The 25,503-nt window shown below is 41.5% G+C and overlaps 1 protein-coding gene across 2 annotated transcripts in view; it reads left to right on the top strand.

The window, feature by feature from the left end:
* Positions 1 to 25,503, top strand: part of PRTG (protogenin) — a gene marked incomplete at its 3' end in the record, with an annotated part of 130,043 nt that overhangs the window by 93,107 nt on the left and 11,433 nt on the right. For both annotated transcript variants that reach the window (XM_079767757.1, XM_079767756.1), the window contains exons 12-15: positions 18,594 to 18,689; positions 19,352 to 19,538; positions 20,182 to 20,309; positions 22,909 to 23,079. In XM_079767757.1, coding sequence (XP_079623883.1) covers positions 18,594 to 18,689; positions 19,352 to 19,538; positions 20,182 to 20,309; positions 22,909 to 23,079 — 582 coding nt within the window. The remainder of the gene's footprint in view (positions 1 to 18,593; positions 18,690 to 19,351; positions 19,539 to 20,181; positions 20,310 to 22,908; positions 23,080 to 25,503) is intronic.

Raw genomic sequence — 25,503 nt, 5'->3', positions numbered from 1 at the left:
AGCCTTTAAAAATATTTGTGTATATTTGTTTTACAATGTACATAATAGGACAGTCACACAGGTGCATGCTATCTATAATAATAAAAGCATAATATGCTAATTAGACTGGATGTCCTTCCGGATGACCTTCCAGACGAATCCCGGGTCCCGAGTGCCAGAGGGAAGCCGGTGCCAGCAGCCTACTCTTTCACGAATTTCGTGCATTGGGCCTTTACTAAGTAAATAAAGGTATATGTACTGAGTATGCAAGCTAGAAAAACTTTATTAATAGAGGATGAAATAAAACAATTTGGACACCACTGTTCTAAAATAGAGAGTCGGATATTTCTAAGTAACTACGGCAGTTATGAAGCTTTACAATCCAGAAAAGGAAATGAACATTAATCAAATCATCTCATAAATTATAATTACAAACTTTAATAAGTGCTGGCATGGAAAATCATAAGGCCATGTTATAGGGGACACTTCATAGTTTAGAGGTAGGGGATCAGCGTAGGATTCTCTGAGAAACTGATGTTGAATTAGCCAAGATAGGTGACTCCATTGGCACTCACTTTGGTTTGTCATAGAATATGGAGCAGTTGCCTCAGCTGAAGGTTAAAATGGCATCAGCTTTCTCAGCCTCCCAGGATGTTAACAATAACTTTTGAAACCCTGCGGACAGTAGGCAGCACATTTGGCATGATTATACATCTTCCCTGGTAAATTGTATCAATACATCTAGCTAGTCACTATTTCAAATTTACATATCTTCTGCTTCCTTCTAAGAAAGATTTGGACTAACAATACAGAAACACAAAATTGAACAAAATAAAAAACAAATAGGTGCATATAAGGCCCAATGTTGGTAAGGGTTTGGGATTTAAGAACACTCATACCAATAGACTTTAAATTGATACACAACTTTTCTAGGGATAATTGGGCAACACCCAAAAGAGGAGGCAGGGCAGTTGTAATATGCATACTCCTTTACCTAGAAATTCCATTAATAGACACCTGTCATGAGAAAATAATAATGAACATGCACAAGCATTTAATGTTAAGGATGTTCACTGTAGTGTACAGAGTCATTTGTAATTGTGAAAAGCTGGAGAAAACCCAAAAACTCAACTACAGAGGTTTAATAAAATAAACTTTGGTAATCCATACAATTTGAATAAATGTGGACATTGAAAGGAATGTTTTAGAAGAATATTAAATAACATGAATAGTTGTTCGCAGTATGTTAAGTGAAAAAAGCAGGTTATGCCCCAATCAGGTGGCTCAGTTGATTGGAGCATTGGAGCATATGTTTCTCTCTCACATCAGTGTTTCTCACACTCTCTCCCTTCTCTCTCTAAACTCATTAAACATGTCCTCGGGTGAGAATTAAAATGAAAAAGGGAAAAGATTATAAAATACAAAAAGTATTGAGTAGGTGTGCAAATGGATAGGGAAGGGAATGAAAAAAACAACAACAACGTACAACCTAATGTTCACTGCTTATCTCTGAGTGCTGGTATTAAGGATATTTTATTTGTCTAAGTTTTATACATTTTCTATAACAAACATATATTCTATCATAATGAGAAGCAACAGTAAATATTTTTAATTGGATATGCCTAAAGGAAGAAATTGGAGCAAAGATAAAGATGGGAAAGTCACTGAAACTAGGATTCTGGATTCTTTATTGTATAAGATCCTGTATGATTACTTAGGAATACCTATCCATTTAGCTGTGCACTTCCTTGCAGCCAGAGAAAACTACAAACATTGTTAGCTATGGAGCACAGGAGAGTTCACTTATTAGAAGAAGATTGTAATATAATAATTAAATCCTTGAAATATAGTACCTCCAGAAAAAGTCTATATGTTCAAATGGTTGGAAATTCTCTGTGAATCTATGTATTGAAAATCCATACTAGCTTGTGCTTGACAACGACTTAAGATAATAAGGAAAGAAGATTCCTGTGGTTTCTAGGGTCATTTAACAAGTTACAGGGTTTTGGATGACCTAGAGATACTAGTGGAGGAAACAATTAAAATAGTTTTTTGAACTTTCACCTTCCTCCATCTGGATGGCCAAGTATGATGATTTTTAGTGTTTCCCTTTCTTGAACACCCTGCATCCCACTCTTTTCATAAAATGACCTTTGGTTTCAGAATAGAAATTATGGCAGATGGGCCTTAATTTTGACCATACAAAACTTATAGAAGCTACAAATGAGGAATGATTTTATAGTGATTATGCTCATAGTTAAAACAACAGCGCTTTTAAAATAACAGTGAATATAAGAAACTTTAATTCTTCTGTTGACTATTTTATCAGGAAATCCTTTTGGTTTCACTCTATGTATTCACATTATTTGAGATTCCCTATCACATGTGTGAAAAACCATTTTAAGATATTTTTAATACTTTCCAGTACCCCAATGATCATCAGTGTCGTTCAATATCTGAAAGATTGAAGGTTTATATAGAATTTGAATAGACTGTTTGTAGCCAATTAACATGGCAATGACCTGCACCTGCTTGTATCAAAAAACTCCCAGAATTCTCTTATCTGCTAACACTAAAATGGATTTCAGAGTGACACATTCAGCAGAGTTTCAATAAATTCTGGTAACATAGTGCTTCTTGTGCGTTCTATAAGAGGCATAAACAAATACCACAATCATGCTTTACCACTGTGATTGATGAAGCCGATACTTCATCAGCTTGCATTTCCCACTTGGGGAGAAATTTAAGATTGGTTTCAAGCTGTCTACCTGCATCTTTCCCATCTCGCAAGCATGCTTTTCACTGCTGAGGACCGAGATTTGGAGGAATGGTTATCAAACCACAGATGTTTTTGCAATGAAACTGTGCACCTCTGACCAAGTCGCCGTGGTTCAGGAGATGATAGATGGCATTTTCATGTTGCCTCACAAAAGGGTCAAAATGGCATGGCGAGCCCATGACAGTGAGATGGAGAAATGTTAGTCCTGGAAGGAAATTTATTTCATGGCTTCAGGGGAAGTTTGGCTGTCATGAATAGGCTCTCTCTGTCAGTCTATAAAAATATTGTTTGTAAGGCAATGATGTATGTCAGACAGACAGTGTTAGCAGACAGAGCAGCTACTTACACAAATGCTAAGCCAAGTACAGTAGCATAAGTCAAGTATTTTGGGTGCTTTTAGGTAAGGATTGCTCTTGATAGGAATCTCAACATCATCAAAGGAATTTATTTCATTTTCTTAAGTAAATGTCATTTGTATATTCTATCGCCTCTTCATTGTCGTAGGAGACTGCACCACCCACCTCCATTCTAACACTTATTTATATTATAATTACAAATTCTTAAAATCAGCAGTTGCTTCATTTTATTCACTTTTAATTCATTCAGGAACATATGTGTGGGCCTAACTCAGTACTGTTCACATACAGCCATCATACATTTTTAGGACAGTTAAGGCCGCTCTCTTTTGGAGACTTCCTTTCCTTCCCCCACCCTCCAGGAGATAGCAACGCTCACTGCTCACTGGGCATGATTCCATTAGCTGATGGTGTTGCGGGGGAGACTCAGCGGCAGGGTTCACTCATCTTATGGGTGGTGTCACAGGAAAAACCAAAAACTGTTTGTGGGGCCTCCAATATGGCTTTCAGATTTGTTTTTCAGTGTTTGAAATTAAATCAGATTCATTCATGGCAGTGTTCAAGTAGACATCTTCAACCCCAGATATTTTTGTGCCCAGACAGCCTCAAGTAATGCATTTGTCAAAAACGAAAAATAGTTTTTAAAAGAAGTCTTAAAAGCCTGATAGATATATAGAAGTGAAATCTCATGGTTAAAAGAGAAATAACATGATATAATTGGGAAAGCTTTATGCTTCCGGATTTTATAAAACAATCCATTTTTGGGGAGAGCAGATGTTAAAATAGAGATTATCAATAGGACATACTTATTTTGGTAGGCAACTGACTCACATGTCACATACAAAGAACGGTCTTCTAAATTATCCTAAACTTAGTAGGAGAGGGGATGTTTTTACTGGGAGTGAGAGATGTTGTTTGTCTTAAGGCCCTTCAGGGGGGCCGAACAAAAGGGACTGAGTCATTTCAGGTTTAGACAAATAACCCTACCATGAGCTTTCTGAGAGAGCTGCTGTGCAGAAAGCAGGGGGAGGGGGGCGGGAGGGGGATTGCCCACTCCATCTGCCCTTCTGTCTATTTTATACTCAAATAGTCTATATTATCACAGAACAAATTTATAACATGTTGCCATAGTGATCATTAAAAATACTTCCTTTAAAAGTTGTAAGGCAAATAGTAAAAAAATACTTATGATTCACAATCCCTTCCAGAATTCAATTTCTAAACAAAAGGAGAATGAATTTTAATCTCAGTTTAAGTAAAATTTACATTCAGCTAAAAAAAAAACAAAAAACCTCTGTTTTTACATCAGCATGTGAGTACATTCACATAAGGCATTATTTAACCATCATGAATTAACTTTTTTCATTCTAACTTTAGTCTGATGATACAAGACAAAGAATCCCCTTTTAGAAAAGACCTGCTCCCCGAATCTCATTACTGTTTAGAGGGGAGAAACACAGCAGGTCTTACAGCATTTGGGTAACGTGAAGGTGGATCACGTTGTTTAAGTGTGGCTTGTGTTTTCGGTACTGGGCTTTAAACATGGCATTGGAAAGCAGAGTGTTTCCCTCCGCTTGCCTTTCCCACCCATCCCCCTCAGCATTTTTCCTGCCCCTCTGCCGCTGGACCAGACTTGGGCTGGCCCCAGATTCTGTGTCAGAGGCCATGACCCAGGTGTCACCGCAGTCCTCACTGCCGGCCTCTCCTCTGAATCATTATATGGGGGTATTGTGTTAGAGGGACTGGCTCCGGGCAGTGCAGTCACCCTGGCTGGCCCAGACCAAGGAGCTCTTCAGTTGGACTGCAGGGGAACAATAGGCCTGAAAAGACTCACACAAAACCTGTGGCACAAAAGATTTTATTAAAAATGGACATTTGGCCAGACACTAGGTAGCATCCTTCAGAATGTCACCTTTCTCGCTTACTCTGAGCATTCCTGACTTGAACATTTTCAGACTTCACGTATGCGTGACCTTATATCGGCAGATTTTCAGATTGCTACTTACCTTTGCATGTATACTCTAACTTCTTAACTGTTTTTAATGCTGTGAAACTATAATGTGACACTAATAAAAGCAAAGCTTTTCTATAGCAGTATTTTCAGTAAATAATTCAAAGTAGTGCACAGTAATTTTTAAAGAGATGCTTTGCATTTGCTTAAGACATTGTATTAAGCCACTCCAACATGTTCCTTGTCTGTGTACTAAGCAAGCGGCAGGGACTGTCCTAAAGTAGGTGGGGTTGCTTTATCTTCTTTTGGTCCTAGGAGGATTGGTTTTCCCACCACCGGAGAAGTTTCCGTAGAAGGATGGAAAAGAGAGCTTAAGAAGTCTTTCCCGGATTTGAATTTTAGAAATATCAAAGATGGACTGACTCCTGTGGGATAAAGGTTTCTCATGGTCCTGGCCTCGGGTTTTCTCTTAATTTTACCTCCCCCTGACCTGTCCACTCTGGCCTGGCTCTTTTCAAGGCCTCTGGAGCCTCACCAGCAAGCAGCAGCTGGAGGAGACAAAGGCCTGCTGCTGTTCATGACTCCAATATTATCTCTTTTATTATTGGTCCACAGCTAAACACTTTGTAAAAAATTGTTTTCTACTGTGCATTTTCCAGGAAACCAAATGTCTAGATATGTTAGTATTACAACAAAGAATTCATAAAATTGGAATTGATGTCCATCTGTTTTACTGTCTGAGTTCATTTCCAATCAGAGAACATTTGGTCTTCATAGTGTTTGGGGGAAGGTTGGGAGTGGGGGTGTGGGTACTTCCTACTAAGTGAGCCTATTAGTTTTACCTTGTATATAGCTTGAAGTGTAAGGGCAGAACAATGATCAAAATCTGATAGGACTGGAATTCTTAAATGTTTTCTCCTTAAAATAAAATTAATTTATTCAGTAATGTTTACATCTTTGATTATTCTGACTTTGCTCTACTGTGTATTTGATTACCTCCCATGTACATTAATATCACCCACTTATTCAGGGCCTATAGCCTGGCCTCTTCCAGACATAACCAAAAACCTGGTAGCGGGCCAAAAAAGGGGTTTAAGTCACAAGCCACTCGGCAGGAGAGGATGTCATTCTTTAGAATTATTCTCTTAATTTACACATGTTCTAACATGTTATGATATTTGTTTTTTCAAACATTAGTGATTATATGGCCCTAACATAAAATAGACCTAGAAACATAGAATTGGAGTTGAAGGCCAAGAAAAATAAGTTTAAAAAAACAACTACTCTTATATTGTAGAAGCTACAATTGATGCTCACAAGGATGGTTTTGAAGCATCAAAAAAATTTCAATTCCAGCATTCTAAAGAACCAGGGAAGTTTAAAATACATTTTTGGATATTTTACAGTGTGGGGCAAAAGTAGGATTACAGTTGTTTGTGTGGAATATAATACAATAACTAATTAATTATATAAGGATAAACTGTATTTAGCATACTCACAACCCTAAACCTACTTTTGCTCCACCCTGTATATAGAAAAATAATCCTTAAAGGAAAGCTAATTTAGTTATGTAGAAGTATCCTTACCTATAAAATAAAAATAATCATATTTTACAGGGTTGTAGTAAGGATTATTTAAGATACTGCATATAAAGTACATACTAGCTGTTGGCATATAAAAGATAATACATTTCCCCCACCTACTTTATTAACAAAGAAATTCATATTTGTTGTAGAACACATGGAAATACAGGAAGCAAAATAACCAAAACTTCTAGCAGATAGAGATGGAGACCACTGTTAACATCTAGGTACATATCAGAAGATAATTCATTTTCATTCCCCTTTATAGCTCTTTCTCCAATGACCCAGAACCTCCTTGCTCCTCCATGTTTTCCACTACCCCATCCCTTCTAATGAATTTACTCTGTTAAAGGACCTAGATACCAGATGTCATTCTTACCCTGGGTGACTTCTCTGCTATATTGGACATTGTCAACTAATCTCCTTCTCCCGTCTTCCGTGAGATTTTAACCTTCCTGGGTCACCTCATGGCTCTTTTAAGACCACTTCCCCTCTCAACTCCAGGTTTCCAGTCCCTGCTGTCTTTTCCCTCCCTTGGCACCCCTCCTCCATGGATGACTGCTGAGTGTGCCTCTCCATCCTAGCTGCTGGCTCCATGAAGCACTTTTTCTGTTGTTGTTAATCCTCACCCGGGAAGACTTTTTTCCATTGATTTTTAGAGACAGTGGAGGGAGGGGTGGGGAGAGAGGCATTGATGTGAAACATGCTGATCAGTTGCCTTCCCCACACGTCCCAACCAGGGCCAGGGATTGAACCTACAACCCAGGTATGTGCCCTTGATCAGAATTGGGGAACCCATGACCCTTCTGTGGGCCAGCCAACACTCTAACCACTTAGCAACACTGGCCACGGAAATGCAGCCTTTTTAATCACCCTCGGGTCATCTCCACTTGAATGTTCTAGCATCTCTGACTCAACATGGCATTGGCTCTCCCAAGCATATCCTCTCCCAGTTCTGCTGGTTGACTCAGGCTGTTAACTTGGGAGCTTTCTTCTTCTCATTAATCCCTTCTCTTCACAATTCCATTTAGTCAGCTGTCCTCTGAATGTGTATGTAATACGAGTGCCTAGCCTGACTCTCAAAACTCTCTGAGATCTGCCCCCAGTCTAACTTTTCTATGTGACCCTCACTCCTGTACCCTTGAGGGAACTCTTCCTTGTTCCTCATCCCTGACCCAGGTGTTCCTGGCCCTGAGCCTTTGCTTATACTCTTCTCTTGGCCTCCATCTCTTCTTTTCCATGCTTGCCATAAGGTCAGATTCTGCTCAAATGCACTTCTTTGAAGCCCTGCTCACCCTCCAAAGTAGTAATCATTCCCTCTTTTCAATTCCCTTGGGGATTTAAAAAAATATATATTTTTTTTTTTAATTTTTTTTTCAAAGAGGAAAGGAGAAGGAGAGAGAGATAGAAACTTGATCAGCTGCCTCCTGCACACCCCCTACTCGGGATCAAACCTGCAACCCAGGCATGTGCCTTGACCAGGAATCGAACTATGACCTCTTGGTTCACAGGTCTACACTCAACCAATGAGCCATACCGGCTGGGCTCCCTTGGAGTTTTAGCAAATCTCCTCCCATCTTGCGTGGTACTTATTTGTACCTTTGTCTTCACTCCCCCAATACACTATTACCTAAACTAATTTGAGAACAGCTGATACATTTCAACTTCCTAATCTTTAAAGATGAGGAAACTGAGTTCCAGGAGAGTGCCCAATTTGCAGCCACATGACTACTAAATCCAAGATTAAAATTCAAAACCCCTCATTCTCAAACCACTTACCTCCTCTACACTTATTTATTTAGCACTAAAAGGTTTCTACCAATTGCTAGATGTTTTTTATAAGCACTTTACAAATACAAACTCATTTCCCATTTAATAGATGAAACTCAGTTCAAACCCAGGTCGTCTGGTTCCAGGGTCTGCACTGGAATCACTGCATCAGCCTATTCTTCTATGTGAGAGGGAGCCAGGATTAGGAGTCATGGGATGCTAAGAGTATTTTACATCAACTATTGATACTTATATCAGTATATTGTTTTTTTTTATCAATATGTAATTATTAATGACTAGAGGCCTGGTGCACGAAATTTATGCACAGAGGTTTGTGTCCCTCAGCCCAGCCTGCACCCTCTCCAATCTGGGACCCCTCAAGGGATGTCTGACTGCCTGTAGGATCCGGCCTAAATGGGCAGTCGGACATCCCTCTCACAATCCTGAGAGGGATTGTGAGAGGGACTGCTGGCTCCCAACTGCTGGCTCCCAACTGCTCACCTGCCTGCCTGCCTGATTGTCCCTAACCGCTTCTGCCTGCCAGCCTGATTGATGCCTAACTGCTCCCCTGCCAGCCTGTTTGCCCCTAACTGCCCTCCCTTGCAGGCCTGGTCACCCTTAACTGCCCTCCTCTGCAGGCCTGGTCACCCCTAACTGCCCTCCCCTGCAGGCTTGATTGCCCCCAACTGCCCTCCCTTGCAGGCCTGCTCCCTCCCAACTGCCCTCCCCTGCTGGCCTGATCGCCCACAACTGCCCTCCCTTGCAAGCCTGGTCCCTCCCAACTGCCCTCCCCTGCTGGCCATCTTGTGTTGGCCATCTTGTGTCCACATGGGGGCAGCCATCTTGTGTATTGGAGTGATGGTCAATTTGCATATTACTCTTTTATTAGATAGGATGTTATTATACATGGACATTCCTTTCATCAGTTTGTGAATTACTTTATTTCCTCTTCCTAACGGCCTTATTGTATTCATTTTATAGGTAATTTTAACCAAGGTACAGAGAGGGAAAATAACTTCCCTAGGTGGTACAGTAATGACCAAGCTAGAATTGTAATCCAGGAAGTCTGGGTCTGACAGCTCAGCCCTCCCTCAGTCACTGTGCTAGACTGTCTCTTTGCTTCTTTAGTAGCACTGACTCATTAGAAGTCAGAATTCTTACCTGTTTGTCTCAGCATCCTCCTCTCTATAAAGGTCAGGGGACAAAAACGCTACCTAGCTCACAGGGTTTTTAAAGTTCATTTGACAAACACTGATCCAAGGGAGCCCTTCTCCCTTTTCACTACTTTGCATTTTATGAAGTCTTTCATTTGATGAAACTTAAGCAATAGCTGTATGTCACGCAGACCTGTTTTGAATTGCTCATTCATCAGTTTCAGCTGGTGTATGAATAGCTCCCACCTTCACAGCTAAATGAGTGGGGCCATCACACCCTTTAGAGGTACACAGATGCCACCTAGTGATAGAGAGCAGAAACACAAGTTATTCGTGTAAAACACTGGAAGATGTGGGGGTTTTTGTTGTCTTGTGGTCTTTAGGAACATGTTGCAATGAAAAATGGGGATGTTACTACCAGAGTTTTTAGTAGGTTACTTAATATGTTAAAAATGCAGCTAATATACTTTTATTGTTGAGTCATATAATTTTAGAATGGAATTAGGTTCTTGATTGGTGCCTCTTTAAAAAATATTGGCATTACAGGGAGTCTCATTTTCTTGATCTGTTTTTCTTGTTCTGAGTTGTAGTTGCTGAGAATAATAACCTAATTGTTAAAACTGGATATAATTAACAGAGTGAATTAATTCGTTGCTTCCATCTGCTTGCTGCTTCTAATGCTAGTCCTCAAACTCTTCCATATTTCCCATTTATGAAACGATTCTTTCATTAGGGAAGAAACCTGTTAAGATTTTCCAAAGCATTTATCATCAGGTTGTTTCTTTGTTAGCAGATGAGGGATTATTGGATTAATATGGAAGATATGGGTGAAGGTGGATTTGACGCTGAGAGGATTACACACCATGTGACATGGTTGCTCAAACAGCAAGCTCTTAGTGGTCATAAACACAAACAGCACGTTGTCATACATGTACCATAAGTCAGACGCTTAAGTGCCTTACCTGCTCCATGCACTAGGGCAGTGATGGGCAACCTTTTGAGCTTGGTGTGTCAGACTTCGCCAAGAAACTGAGCATAACTCGGGTAGTGTGTCACTTTGAGGAAAAAACATTATTTCGCAAATGTTTCATCCTCAGGAGCAGCAAATGTTTAATCCTCGGCATGCGGCCGCCTCAGCGGCCGCATGTCATCAGAAATGGCTACGCGTGTCAGTGCTGACACGCGTGTCATAGGTTCGCCATCACTGCACTAGGGAGTATTAACGAGGACAGAGAGTAGTTAGAACTCAGCTTCAGTGTGTGCTCCTTGTTAATTTACTGATAGTCTGGATTCTAGACCCTGTGTGTTTGAATAAACATCTTTGCTATTCATTTGACTTCACAAAGATTATTCCCAAATGTAAGTGCACCATATTTTTGGTAGTACTTTTTATGTTCTCCCAGGCAGCTTTACTCACATAATAACAACAATAATATTGTGTGTACTAATTATAGGCACTGTAAAAAGTACTTAATAGGCATGATTTCATTTAATACTTTGAAAATCCCTCTAAGGGATTATATCTGTTTTCCAAAGGCAAATAAATGAGGTTAAGGAAACTTAAGAAATGTGTTCAAGGTTGTGCAGTTAGTAAATAACACAGAGTATTCATTTACCAGTCTGTCTCCTTTGGAAGATTGAAATTAAAAGCAAAAGCTATGTCTTTCTAATCCTTGAGTCTTTCATACAGTGCCTGATTTTTGTTGTTAATTCTCAGCGGAGGATATTTTTTCCATTGATTTTTAGAGAGAGTAGAAGGGAGGGGAAGAGACACAGAGAGAGAAGCATTGATGAGAGAGAGACACATCAATTGGTTGCCTCCCACATGTGTCCCAACCAGGGCTGGGGACTGTGCCTACAACCAACGTAGAAGTACGTGCCCTTGACTGGAATCAAACCCAAGACCTTTCAGTCCTCGGGCCGACGCTCTTATCCACTGAGCCAAACTGGGTAGGGTCAGTCCTTGATTTTTAGGAGGCACCTAATAATTGTTTATTTATACCTTGAACTCCTTCTTGACCAACCAGACTTCTGGTTCTGATTCCTTCCTATATGAAACAGACTCAAGAAGAAGAGCTAGTGGTGACAGTGAATCAGAAAGCAAAGAAATGAGGCAAGTCCTGGAGCCAGTGGAGTAAAGATAGTGTGTAGAGCTACTGCAATGCTTCAAGGAGAGCCTCATATTTTGGCCAAAGGTTGACTCCCTAATAAAGAAAGTTAATTTGGCTGGGACCACGATTTTGTTAGCTTAAGCTGACAGACACTCCATAGTTAGGAATGAAAACATGTGGAGTCCGATTTCTGTTCAATTAATTTGAACTTTCTTTCTTGACCCTTCATCCTATATAATAAAAGGCTAATATGCAAATCGACTGAACAGTGGAACGAACGGTTGCTATGACACACACTGACCACCAGGGGCCAGACGCTCAACGCAGGAGCTGCCCCCTGGTGGTCAGTGTGCTCCCACAGGGGGAGCACCGCTCAGCCAGAAGCATGGGGAGCAGCAGGCCTAAGCTGTCAGTCAGACATACCCCGAGGACTCCCGGACTGTGAGAGGGCGCAGGCCGGGCTGAGGGACTCCCCTGCCCTGAGTGCACAAATTCTGTGCACCGGGCCTCTAGTCTTTATATATTGCTAAACCTTTAAGCAACTTTAACCATAGATCCAAACACTATGTGAGCTATCAGCACTGGGATCATTAAGAGTTAGTCCTGTTGAGGAGTGATTTTTATACGCCTCGTGTTAAGTTTTGAAGAAACTGGGACCAAGTTTCTCCTCTCTCTTTCTCCTCCTTCCCTCGCTTAGTTTTGAGAAGGCCTGCATTATTCCTTGTGGCTGCTCTTCCTGACTCTGCTGTTTCCCCCCCTAAACCACATAGCCCAACTCTGCTGAGTCTCTGTAACCAAGCACCACATATGTGGTGTGGCGACACTTAACTCAAGAAGAGCTTGTAACAGACCGTGGGAACTGGTTCCTGTGGCCCTGCAGTGTTGATCCTGGGTCTCTGCTTTGTCTGTCCCTCATGTATTAGAGGGTCTTTGCAGAACTGCAGAGTTTAAGGATTAGTGCTACTTAAGCTGAGGCACATTGTGTGTGCGTTTGACTGTATTTAATATATTGTTCCTAAACTAGTTTTTTTTTTTTTTTACTCTGTCAGACCATTAAATTTGTTAACTGTGTATCTGTTCTCTGTTTTCTTTCTTAATGACTCTTGTTGCCTGATAATGCTCATCTCGACATTATTTGAGGGCCCTGGCCCCTGAGTTCCCTCTTAAATTTACAGACAGTACATGAAATCAAATTTCTAACAAAGTGGTGAACAAGAATAAGCCAGGTTGTGCCTGGGTCTCTGGAGTAACAAACCAAAATAACATAATGACTAGATTTTGAGATTGGAGTCATATGCTTTAAAACCTAACAGAAGCACATGGCAAATGCATGTGGCCCCCTGCTCAGCTTGCCCAACCTGCACTTCTTATTTTTTAAAACAAGAATCTTTGTAGAGCATGAAGAAGGGATCACATGTGAACAAATGTGAGTGGGGTATCCCTCTAAATTGTTTTTTCCACATAGTATGTCCTATTTATTTTCCTACTAAAATCATTTCCAAAATTATCCTGGTTCTTGTCTTCCCTTTTTTGTGTGGATAGAAACGAATGGGGTGCACCTCCACGTGCTCGATTCGCCTGCTCGTTGGTTTACATTTTCCTGACCTCCTGTAAGGAGCAGGGGCAGCAGCCCAGCACAGGAGAGGGTTGTGATGGGCTGGCTCCTCGGATGAGTTCCAGATGGGCGTCCGGGTGTGCTCCTCCTCACAGTGGGCTCATTGCAGTCTGTGCTGAGTGGGAAATAGCCAGGTGGTGAGGGTCTTAAGGGAGCACCTCTGTTCTCTCCTCTCTGCTCTGCCTGACCATTAAAAAAAATAGGTTAATTCTGGGTTTTAAATTTAGTGTAAGCAGTTCATTTTCTAAAGAGGAAGAAGGGAAAACTTGGAAGAATCCATTTCAGGGTTTAAAAAATATTCCAGCGAAGCACTCATGAAGTGTTGATTGATTGCACTGTAGAAAAAGGAGTAATCTCTCCGACTGTCCTCATAAGCCCTTATCCAAAGCAGCTTTCTATGAGGGAGGGCTGTATCCGTGTCCAGCTCCCTGAGACTGTGAGCTACTTTGGGCAAATTCTGTCTCATCCTTCCTTTTCTGTGTCTGCTATCTTCCTGACATAAGACCTCACTCACACTCAGGAAGCTTTCCTAAAGATACTCTTCTGAGCACAGACAGAATGAAGAAATGTTTTTGAAGATGGCACTGTGACTTTATAAAGAACTAGGTTGCAAAGAGCCTGTTGAATTCCATTTGTACCCATTCAGAGGGAGTATTTGTAAAACTGAACTCAGGATTCAGTTGACTAATGAGTTCAGCAACATGGTAGGAGGAAAGAAAGAAAAAAGCAGCCCTGGCGGGTGTGGATCAGTGGTTAGAGCACTGGCCCACACAGCAAAGGGTCGCTGGTTTGATCCCCTGTCAAGGCATGTACCTGGGTTGCAGGTTAGATTCCCCAGCCCCGGGTGGGGTGCCTGCGGGAGGCAACCTATTGATGCTCACTCACCGATCTTTCTCTCTCTCCCTCCCTCCCTTCCTCCTTTCCACTGTCTAAAAATCAATGGGAAAAAATATCCTCAGGGGAGGATTAACAACAACAACAAAAAACAGAAAGAAAAAGCAGGTTCAGATTAGCCTTTAATCTGAACCAAAATCTTGTGGATCTTAGAATTTCAGTGCCGAATGTTGGAAATCATTTGAGTGATGAAATCCAAGTATATTTCTATGTTCTCCAGTAATCCTATCTAATAATAGAGTAACATGTAAATTACCATCACTCCGCTACGCCCACGATTGGGCGGCGGGAGGCTGGGGGGCAGGACTCGGGGTGGCCTATCCGGCCATTGAGAGGCACGGATCCGCTGCCACTGAGGGGGGCTACCCTGCTGTTGAGAGGCGCAGGGGGCGGGACTCCCGCCCCCTGCGCCTCTCAACTGCCAGATCCGCGGCCGCTGAGGGGGCCTGACGCGGACACCCAGCTGCGCCTCTCAACGGCAGGGTAGCCAGGTGTCCACGGCAGCCCCCGTCAGCGGCCGTTGACTCTAATCTTTACCACAATTCTGTAAAGTAGCCAGATCAATTTACTAACTGATATGGTAAATTGAGCACCTCCCGCCCCCTGCACCTCTCAACAGCAGGGTAGCCCCCCTCAGTGGCCGCGGACCATCAAAAGTGGAGGAGCTGGGTGCCTGTCTGCTCTGGCACCAGGCCTTTCAGAAGCCTCTGCTGAGCCGGAGGCTTCTGAAAGGCCTGGTGCACCAGCGGACAGGCACCCAGCTCCACCGCGAAAAGCGAAAGCATGTAGGGGATCCTACATGTGCATGATTCAATCATGCACTGGGCCTCTAGTCATTTTATAAAATACTAGAGGCCCGGTGCACGAAATTCGTGCACGGAGGGGGGTTGTCCCTCAGCCCAGCCTATACCCTGTCCAATCTGGGACCCCTCAAGGGATGTCCGACTGCCCGTTTAGGCCCGATCCCTGGGATCGGGCCTAAACGGGCAGTCGGACATCCCTCTCACAATCCAGAACTGCTGGCTTCCAACTGCTTGCCTGCCTGCCTTCCTGATTGCCCCTAACCGCTTCTGCCTGCCAGCCTGATCACCCCCTAACCACTCTGCTGCCAGCCTGTTTGCCCCCAACTTCCCTCCTCTGCCGGCCTGGTTACCCCTAACTGCCCTCTCCTGCAGGGTTGATCACCTCCAACTGCCCCCCCTTGCAGGCCTGGTCCTTCTCAACTGCCCTCCCTTGCAGGCCGGGTGCCTCCCAACTGCCCTCTCCTGCTGGCCATCTTGTGGTGGCCATCTTGTGTCCACATGGGGGCAGGATCTTTGACCACATGGGGCAGCTATATTGTGTGTTGCAGTGATGATCAATCTGCATAGTACTCTTTTATTAGATAGGATAGAGGCCTGGTACAGGGGTGGGGGCTAGCTGGTTTGCCCTGAAGGGTGTCCCTGATCAGGTTGGGGTTCCTTTGGGGCGTGGGGCGGCCTGAGCGAGGGGCCTGTGGTGGTTTGCAGGCCGGCCACACCCCCTGGCGACCCAAGCGGAGGCCCTGGTATCTGGAATTTATTTTCCTTCTACAATTGAAACTTTGTAGCCTGGAGCGGAGCCAAGCCTGGGGCTCCCTCTGAGGCTGGTAGCCATTTGTGTTGGGGTTATAATTGAAACTTTGTTGCCTTAAGCGGGTGGGCCCGGCCAGGGTGTGCGGAAAGCTTTGCTTCCCCTGTTGCCGGCAGCAACCCTGGCCTGCTCTGTCAAGCTCCATTCTGCCGCCATTTGTTTGAATTTGTTTACCTTCTATAATTGAAACTTTGTAGCTTGAGTGGAGGCTTAGGCCTGCAACGGCTGGCAGAAAGCTTGGCTTCCTCTGTTACCTAGGAAACCTTGCTCTCTGTGGCTGTAGCCATCTTGGTTTGGGTTAATTTGCATACTCGCTCTGATTGGATGGTGGGCGTGGCTTGTGGGCGTGGCTTGTGGGTGTATCGGAGGTATGGTCAATTTGCATATTTGTCTATTATTAGATAGGATTTGAACATATTTCAATTTTGAAATTCATTATAAGGAGACAAACTTGCAGTGACAAGGGCCCATGTAAATTTGTGTAAATTTAAAGGCCCTATATTGTCATATCCACAGGGTCTTGGTTCAGCTTTGTATGACATTAGACACGCTACTTAATATGTTTTTACCACAGTTTTTAATAAATGGAAGAACATATCTTACAGAGTTTTGTGATACTCAAGATAATGTATCTGAGAAACATTTTCTATAGATTAGTCAGAAGTTATTAATCTTCCTACCCTTTTATCTAGAAATAACAGAAATTTTCTAAGTTGTATAATTTTTTTGTGTTTTTAATTTTATCAAAACAAATAGAAATAAATATTTTTATTTTAGGAAAACTTTTAAATGGAATTTAATATTAAATATTAGAATATATTAATCAATTTCTAAAATGTTTATACAAACTCTTAAATTACCTAGAAGAATTTAATAAACTTCACATTTTATTTTTTTATTTTTTTAAATGTTTGGATTTACTCTAGACTTATCTTTTTTTATTCTAAGTCCTTTTCCACATTGGCTATATCTATTAAAAATTATTGTTTTTCTACTTCTGGGTAATATACCAAAAGGCAGTGAAATCTGTATCTTTTTTAAAGTATATATATTTTTAGTGATTTCAGAAAGGAAGGAAGAGGGAGAGAGATAGAAACATCAATGATGATGGAGAATTATTGATATGCTGCCTCCTGCATGCCCCACACTGGGGATCCAGCCTGCAAACCTGTGCACGTACCCTGACCGGGAATCTAACTGCGACCTTCTGGCTCATAGGTCGACAATCAACCACTGAGCCGCAGGCCAAGCTGAAATCTGTATCTTGAAGAGATATCTGCCACCCCATATGTTCACTGAAGCATTATTCACAATAGACAAGATATGGAAACAACCTAAATGTCTGTTGACTGGTGAATGGATAAAGAAAATGTGACATGCGCGTGCGGACACACACACACACACTACGTACAGGAATACCGTATTTTCCGGCGTATAAGACGACTGGGCGTATAGAAGATTTTCCTGGGTTAAAAAGTCGTCTTATACGCCGGAAAATACGGTATTATTGAACCTAAAAAAGAATGAAATCTTGCTTTTTGCAATGAACCTAGAGGACATTATGCTAAGTAAAGTAGTTCAAACACAGAAAGACAATTATTGTGTGATCTCACTTACATATGGGATCTAATATAGTTGAACTTACAGAAGCAGAGTACAGTGATGGGTACCAGGGTTGGAAGGTGGGGGAAATGGGATGAGATAATCAAAGGCTACAAAGTTTCAGTTATACAAAAAATTTTTTTGAGATCTAATTTATAGCATAGGGACTATAATTATAAATATTCTATTGTCTACTTAAAATTTGCTAAGAGTGTAGGTGTTACGTGTTTTCCCCACACATACATGAGATGATGGATGTTAATTAGCTTGGTTACAGTGATTATTTCACAGTGTCTATGTATATCAAACATCAAGCTGTACACCTTAAAATATATGACTTTTATTTGTTAACTATACCTCAATAAAGCTAGGGCGGAGGGAAGACATACATTATTTCTGAATAATATTTACTTTTGCCCTAAGTAAGCATTCTGTAGTTATAAATGGTTATACTTAAATTTATTGATATAATTAAACTTCTTGTATGTTTTCTAAAGTATATCATTTAAATGTTATAATAATTTATTTCTCAGAAGCCAGAATTTTTTTTTTTATTTTTTTTTTTGTAATATGCATGGGACCGACTTTGGTTTTCAGATTGTGATAGTTAATGAATACCAGTAGAGGGAGCTCCAACTCATCTTTCTTGGTGAATTTAGCTCTCAACTTGAAAATGTAAGTTTGTGAAAAGGTCATGCTTAGAAATAAATAACACATGGTTCTAAAGATTTTCAAACGTGCTAAAGGATGACAGTTGTCATTCTCCTTAGCCTTGAGGGGAAAAACATCTGACTTTGATTTTCATGCTTTTAATAAACTTACCGTCAAATAACTAAATAAAAACGCCTATATAGTGTAACTTCTTATAAGTGATTCATCACCCAACCTACCTCTTTTAAATCTATCTCAGTTGAGGAGGAGGAGGAAGAGTATTGTTAGTAATGTTACTGTTTGAAGTGAGGTTAAGCAAAGTAAAATTTTAAATAATTGTTAGATAGTCACAAAAGCAATGACATAGTAAGGTGAATTGCTGAGTCATCGTATAGGATAGGGAGAGTGAAAATTTCATTTTACTTAGAACTGGTATTCATTCAGAAGATTTAAAAACCAAAATGTAGAAAGACTCTAGAACCTTAGTTTGCATCTAGATGGCTGGACCTAATTATGAAGCTGTTGGTTTCTTCATAGACCCCAGAAGAAAATACCACGTGAGGCTGCTGGCTTACAACAACATAGAAGATGGTTATCAGGCAGACCAGACAGTCAGCACCCCAGGATGTGTGTGTAAGTAAGAGTTATGGTAGCTCGTTTAACTATGGATGGCTCGCTCCTTTTTCTCCTCTGCCTTTAAATGTCAGTCCCATTACTACTAGGAAGCCTTCATGGTGGGATTTCTTTATATTCTCCATGGTGCCTAAGATAGTATCTTGAACAAGTACCTGCTCAGTAAATATTTAAGTGATATGTATTTCATTATAAGAGCCTGTTTTACTTTTGCATGCAAAAGACCATAAGAAATTTAACTGGGAAAAATTACCCTGAATGCCTACATATAATGAACTTTCTTTTATCTGCTCCAACCTTGAGGCTAATTATTTCCTTCCAGTTACTGTTCAGTTTTATTGCTACTAAGAGCTGTTTGATTTTATTGTTACTAAAGTGTGTGTCTGCCGCGTTTTAAGTCCACTGCTGGCTTTCTGAATGCCTTTGCCGGGTAGCTTGACTTCTCCATGCTTCTGTTTTGCAATCGAAGTATTGATAATATTTGATTCCTCACCTAACTCATGGAAGAGTTGGTCAGGTTTGAATAATAGACCGCGACAAACCTCTCGAGGAAGAAAGACCTAAAGTCAGCTTACTGGGTGGGGTGTTATGATTTTACCATTTACCACTCCCTACAATCAATGTTATGCCGTGAGGTAAATTAACATTGTCTTTTTCAATAGCTGTTCGTGATCGCATGGTTCCTCCTCCACCACCACCCCACCATCTCTATGCGAAGGCTAACACCTCATCTTCCATCTTCCTGCACTGGAGGAGGCCTGCATTCACCACGGCACAAATAATTAACTACACCATTCGCTGTAACCCTGTCGGCCTGCAGAATGCTTCTTTGGTTCTATACCTTCAAACGTATGTAGTTTCTATTAATGGTTGTTTCCTTTGCTCCCTTCCTCGCTCATACTTCCTGCGTTCTTGGGCTGGCCTGAGCTTCAGCTGTGAGCATTTGTCTCAGGACTTACCTTACTTATTAAAATGCCTGGGGATTTTGCACCTTTACCATATTCAGTTCTGAAACTGCATTTTTTGACATTTACTTCCCGTAAATGATTTTTGTTTGTTTGTTTCCCCAGCCTCATGCAAAAAGATTAGGCAAGAAGCTGTTTTTCCTTTACTTGCATGTGGTGAAAGAAAAGCATGTCTAAGGAAAAACAAAAGATCATCTTCATGTTGGCATCAAAAAATAAAGCCATTCTGTTTTCTAGGTTATAGATAAAAAGATGCCTATCACTATAATTTTAAAGTATACTTTGACTTCCAACATTTCAGAGGAAATCCCTTTGTATTAGGATACTTGTAGGCAACTTGTGTGACAATTTATAGGCCTATTTTTATAGGATATTACCAAATGTGGTATGTAATAGTCAAATCAGATTGCTCTTTGAGTGTAAAAAAATTTCAATATGCTCTCCCTCCTGTATTGATTGGGAGTACTGGCAGTCTTTGAGAAACAACGTGCTAAAGGCATTAACAACTTCATTGCTCATTATCATAGATCAGAAACGCACATGTTGGTTCAAGGACTAGAGCCAAACACCAAATATGAATTTGCTGTCCGATTGCATGTGGATCAGCTTTCCAGTCCCTGGAGCCCTGTCGTCTACCATTCTACACTCCCAGAAGGTAAAGAAGGCAGCTCCCTTGTGGGTTTATCTAAATGTGCAAAAAATGTGTGAAAAATATGTATGTCACTTTGAAGAGGATGCTACCCTGGTTGTTACCTACCGATTGATATATATGTATTTGTTTTGTTTTTTAGCCTTTATCAAATTTCATTTTCCCCTCTCAGCATATGTATTGCACAAGCAAATGGGCTTAAATCGGATGTGCTGTTCAAGGCTGCAATAATTTTAAATATGAAATATCACTGAAATAATTTTAAATATGAATAAGTGAATAATGTATGTGTTAGGAGCCAACTATATCTATATGTATGTAGCTTGATACTCTGCACAGTGCATAGATATGATACCTGATTGAGCAACAATTCTATAGCTCACCTGTCGTTCTAGCTAAGATATTTTATGTCTCCAAAATTTGCATTCCTTTTCTCTAGATTGAGGGTGAAGGACTAGATGATCTATGAGGACCCCTTTTTAATTATGCTGAAAGACAGCAAAGGGCATTTATTTCAGTGAGCAAGGGTTTCTTTGCTATGGTCTTGACAATATTTTATATGCTATGTGATGCCAAAAACCAGCCCTTCACACTTTTAGCTTATATTAAAAACTAGAAGCCCGGTGCACGAAATTCGTGCACGGCGGGGGGTTGTCCCTCAGCCCAGCCTGTACCCTCTCCAATCTGGGACTCCTGGAAGGATGTCCGACTGCCCGTTTAGGCCCGATCCTGGTGGGATCGGGCCTAAACGGGCAGTCGGACATCCCTCTCAAAATCCAGGACTGCTGGCTCCCAACTGCTTGCCTGCCTGCCTTCCTGATTGCCCCTAACCGCTTCTGCCTGCCAGCCTGATCACCCCCTAACCACTCCGCTCCCAGCCTGGTTGATGCTTAACTGCTCCCCTGCCAGCCTGTTTGCCCCCAACTTCCCTCCTCAGCCAGCCTGGTCACCCCTAACTTCCCTCTCCTGCAGGGTTGATCACCTCCAACTGCCCTCCCTTGCAAGCCTGGTCCCTCTCAACTGCCCTCACTTGCAGGCCGGGTGCCTCCCAACTGCCCTCTCCTGCTGGCCATTTGTAGTGGCCATCTTGTGTCCACATGGGGGCAGGATCTTTGACCACATGGGGGCAGCTATATTGTGTGTTGCAGTGATGATCAATCTGTATATTACTCTTTTATTAGATAGGATAGAGGCCTGGTATAGGGGTGGGGGCCAGCTGGTTTGCCCTGAAGGGTGTCACAGATAAGGGTGGGGGTTCCCTTAGGGTGTGGGGCAGCCTGAGCGAGGGGCCTGTGGTGGTTTGCAGGCCGGCCACGCCTCCTGGCAACACAAGGGGAGGACCTGGTATCTGGAATTTATTTTCCTTCTACAATTGAAACTTTGTAGACTGGGGCGGCAGCCATTTCTGGGGCTGCAGCCATTTCTGGGGCAGTTAATTCACCTTCTACAATTGAAACTTTGTAGCCTTAAGCGGGTGAGCCTGGCCAGGGTGTGCAGAAAGCTTTGCTTCCCCTGTTGCTGCCGGCAACCCTGGCCTGCTCTCTCAAGCTCCATTCTGCCGCCATTTGTTTGAATTTGTTTACCTTCTATAATTGAAACTTTGTAGCTTGAGTGGAGGCTTAGGCCTGCAACGGCTATGGAAAGCTTGGCTTGCTCTGTTACCTGGGAAACCTTGCTCTCTGTGGCTGTAGCCATCTTGGATTGAGGTTAATTTGCATACTCGCCCTGATTGGCTGGTGGGCGTGGCTTGGCTGGTGGGCGTGGCTTATGTAGCGGAGTGATGGTTAATTTGCATATTACCATTTTATTAGAGAGGATGGGGTCAATTAAAATCCTAAGATTTCACTACTTTTCGCAGATATAAATCATTAGTGTAAAGCAGGCGTCCTCAAACTATGGCCCGCGGGCTACATGCGGGTGTTTTTGCCGTTTTGTTTTTTTACTTCAAAATAAGATATGTGCAGTGTGCATAGGAATTTGTTCATAGTTTTTTTTAAACTATAGTCCGGCCCTCCAACGGTCTGAGGGACAGTGAACTGGTCCCCTGTTTAAAAAGTTTGAGGACCCCTGGTGTAAAGCCTACCCTTTAGACTCACTGATCCACAACTTTTTGGTGGATAACTGAATATTTCTAGTCTCAAAAGTATTTTCTTCAGTGGCTTCCTAGACCAGGTTGAATATATATCCTATACATTTTAATAAGAAATGTAGTTTAGATTCAGTACTTAATGGAGTAAGACAATATCTAATGAGCAAGTGCTGCTGGTGGGACTATAAACATGTCAAGAGTGACAAAACGTGTCAGCAGCCCTAAAAATGCTTACAACCTCTGACTTAGTAATTCCCCACCCAGCAATCTACTATCTTCTTTATATATTTTAAATGTTTTGAACATTATAAAATGAAATTAGCTTTCAGAGGAAGAAGAAAAATAGCGTTGTACTAGTATCACTAATAATCGGTAAGAGCCCCCTGCTCAGATGTTTTTATAGTGGTTTCCAGTATTTCAAACTTTTCCCTATGCCTGTCATTTTAGTAGCCAGGTTTTTGTGTGTGTGTGACCATTTTATCCTAGTAACACCAGATTTTCTGCATGTGTGCACAGCACCAGCAGGCCCACCAGTTGGAGTAAAAGTGACGCTGATAGAGGATGACACTGCTCTGGTTTCTTGGAAACCCCCCGACGGCCCAGAGACGGTGGTGACACGCTACACTATCTTATATGCATCGAGGAAGGCCTGGATTGCGGGAGAGTGGCAGGTCCTACACCGAGAAGGTAACTGAACATAAATTACCAAAGAGAATGAAAAGTAAGGTTATTAGTGATAAGGAAATAAGAGAAAGAGGGATCTAGAGATTGTTTTGAGGTTATGTTTATGGAGCAACAAATGATTAAGGATTTTGGTTTTCCTCAGAGCATTGGGAAGCCATCAGCATATTTGAAGCATGAGCGTGTAATTCGCATTTCAGAGATCACTCTGACTATTGTGAATAGAAGAGGTTTGGTTGAGGAGCGGGCGGCGTTTATAATCCAGAGATTATAAATCTGGATTAGGGTGGGTAAGGCTTGGGAAAGAAGAGAATGGTTGAAAAACATGAAGGAGGTAAAATCAGCAGGACTTGGTAGCTTAAGGAGGGAGGGTGAGGGGCAAGGGAGGGAAGACTGGTATAGGTAATTATTAGATTTCTAGTAGTGGTATACCTTGCACTGAAGTAGCAAACACTGAAAGAGGACCTGGTTTAAGGGCGAAGACTTTTGTACAGCTACTGAAATGGTCCACTTGCAAATAAATTAACCCATATGAATATTAGGGTCCACAGGCAAAAGCTGATTAGGGCTTATAACAAACACTGGATTTAATTTCATTTATTTATTGCTTAATTTTAACATGTTTTTGTTTATTTCAGAGAGGAAGGGAGAGGGAGAGAGAGAAACATCAATGATGAGAGAGACTCATAGATTGGCTGCCTCCTCCATGCCCCACACTGGGGATCAAGCCCGCAACCTGGCATGTGCTCTGACCAGGAATTGAACTGTGACCTCCTGATTCGTACATAGGTTGACGATCAACCACTGAGCAACTGGGCTGAATTTAATTTTTTTTTAACACCAATTTTTTTTTTTAGCTGAGTAAAATTGAATTCTGAAACTCTTAACATTCTTACTGCATGCTTTTATCATTATATTCTTTCAAAACTTCTGAATCTTTCATTTGAACAAGTCCAAATGCCAGTTTTTAGATGGACAATAGCATAAATAGTAAAACTCCACTATTTTGGCATTTTTCTTAATTCAGATGTGCATACTGAGAAAAGAACAGTTTGCCAAGCAGTGAAAAGCTTAAGGATTTCAAGAAGAAACTTTGTTGAGCGTCCACATATTCTAAACACTTTATAGCACTAGGCACTTCCACATATACATTTTACCTGTTGAGGGAATATTTACCCAATTAAGAGAATAAACTTCAAAGACAACTATGTGGATGTAATAAACTCTATGCAATTGTAAAATAAACAAATGATGAATTTAGCTGGAGTTTTGATAGCTGTATAGTCATGTTTTTCATGGAGCAGAAGCCCCACTAAGGAATGATTTCCTAGTCCCTGAAGAGATGTGAAAGTAGCACGTAACTTGCTAACAATACAGTTTTATATTTGTATCAGTTACCGCTTGCTACCTACCAAACCACTCTAAAACGTAGCCACTGTACCTTCTCCCAGTTCTGTGAGTCAGCACTTTGGACTGGGACCAGCTGGGCAGTTCTGTTGGTCTCTCCTCAGGTCACTCATGAGGCTGTAAATCTTCGCCAGTTTCAATGTGGGTAGCTGAAAAAACAGCAAGAGCGAGTTCTAACACCAGGACGTGAGAGGGAGGAAGCCCGTGTACAAAGCTTTGCAAGCCTCAGCTTGCATCACATTTGCTAATGTGCACTGGGAAAACCATGTAGGCAAGCCCAGCGTCAGTGAGACAGAGGACTGCCCACAGGTGTGCATGGGTGGACGTATCATTGATCGGTGGGCTGTGACTCTTACAGTCTACCATAAATTCTTAAAATGTGTAATTCACGTTTACTGTATTATTTCCAAAAAGACTTATCAATTCAACATTTAACCAAATGACTAATCTGATTTAGTGAGATATTTTATAAGTATTAGTAAATAATTTTAATCACATGAGCACATACTTCTTTTAGCTCTTCATTTGTACCTGCTTAAAATTTTGTTTTGGTAAAGGTGAAGAAAAAGATGGCGGCGGGGCGGGGGGCGGGGGGGGGGGCGCAAAGAGGGAGAATATCAATATCTTTTTCCTATATGTCTATTCATCTTCTATACATATTGTGTTGATGTATATTTACACGTATAACTAACCACATCTAACCACATATTTATTGCCAGGTGGAATAAGATTTTTTATTAGTGAAAATATTTTTTAAGTGTTCCTGATGACCATATGAAATTTGTGTGACTAAAATTGTACATGCTAAGATGGTTGAGCAGAAATGTGATGTGAAAGTCTGCTTGTGTGTAATTTAAAGGATCAGAAATTAAAGCCCTTGCACAGAACACACTATCTTAAAATTTAAAAGGCACTGTAGGAAATCATGCTCTACTGCCGCAATTCCTGAACCCTGTTTCTTATAGCATGAGTTTCCCAAAATGGTAAAGGTACCCCTCTTTAAAAAAAAGTTCTATGACTAAA

The sequence above is a fragment of the Cnephaeus nilssonii genome, assembly GCF_951640355.1.
Source record: "Cnephaeus nilssonii genome assembly, chromosome: 4".
NCBI lineage: Eukaryota > Metazoa > Chordata > Mammalia > Chiroptera > Vespertilionidae > Cnephaeus > Cnephaeus nilssonii.
This window is presented reverse-complemented; position numbering and strand designations above follow the sequence as displayed.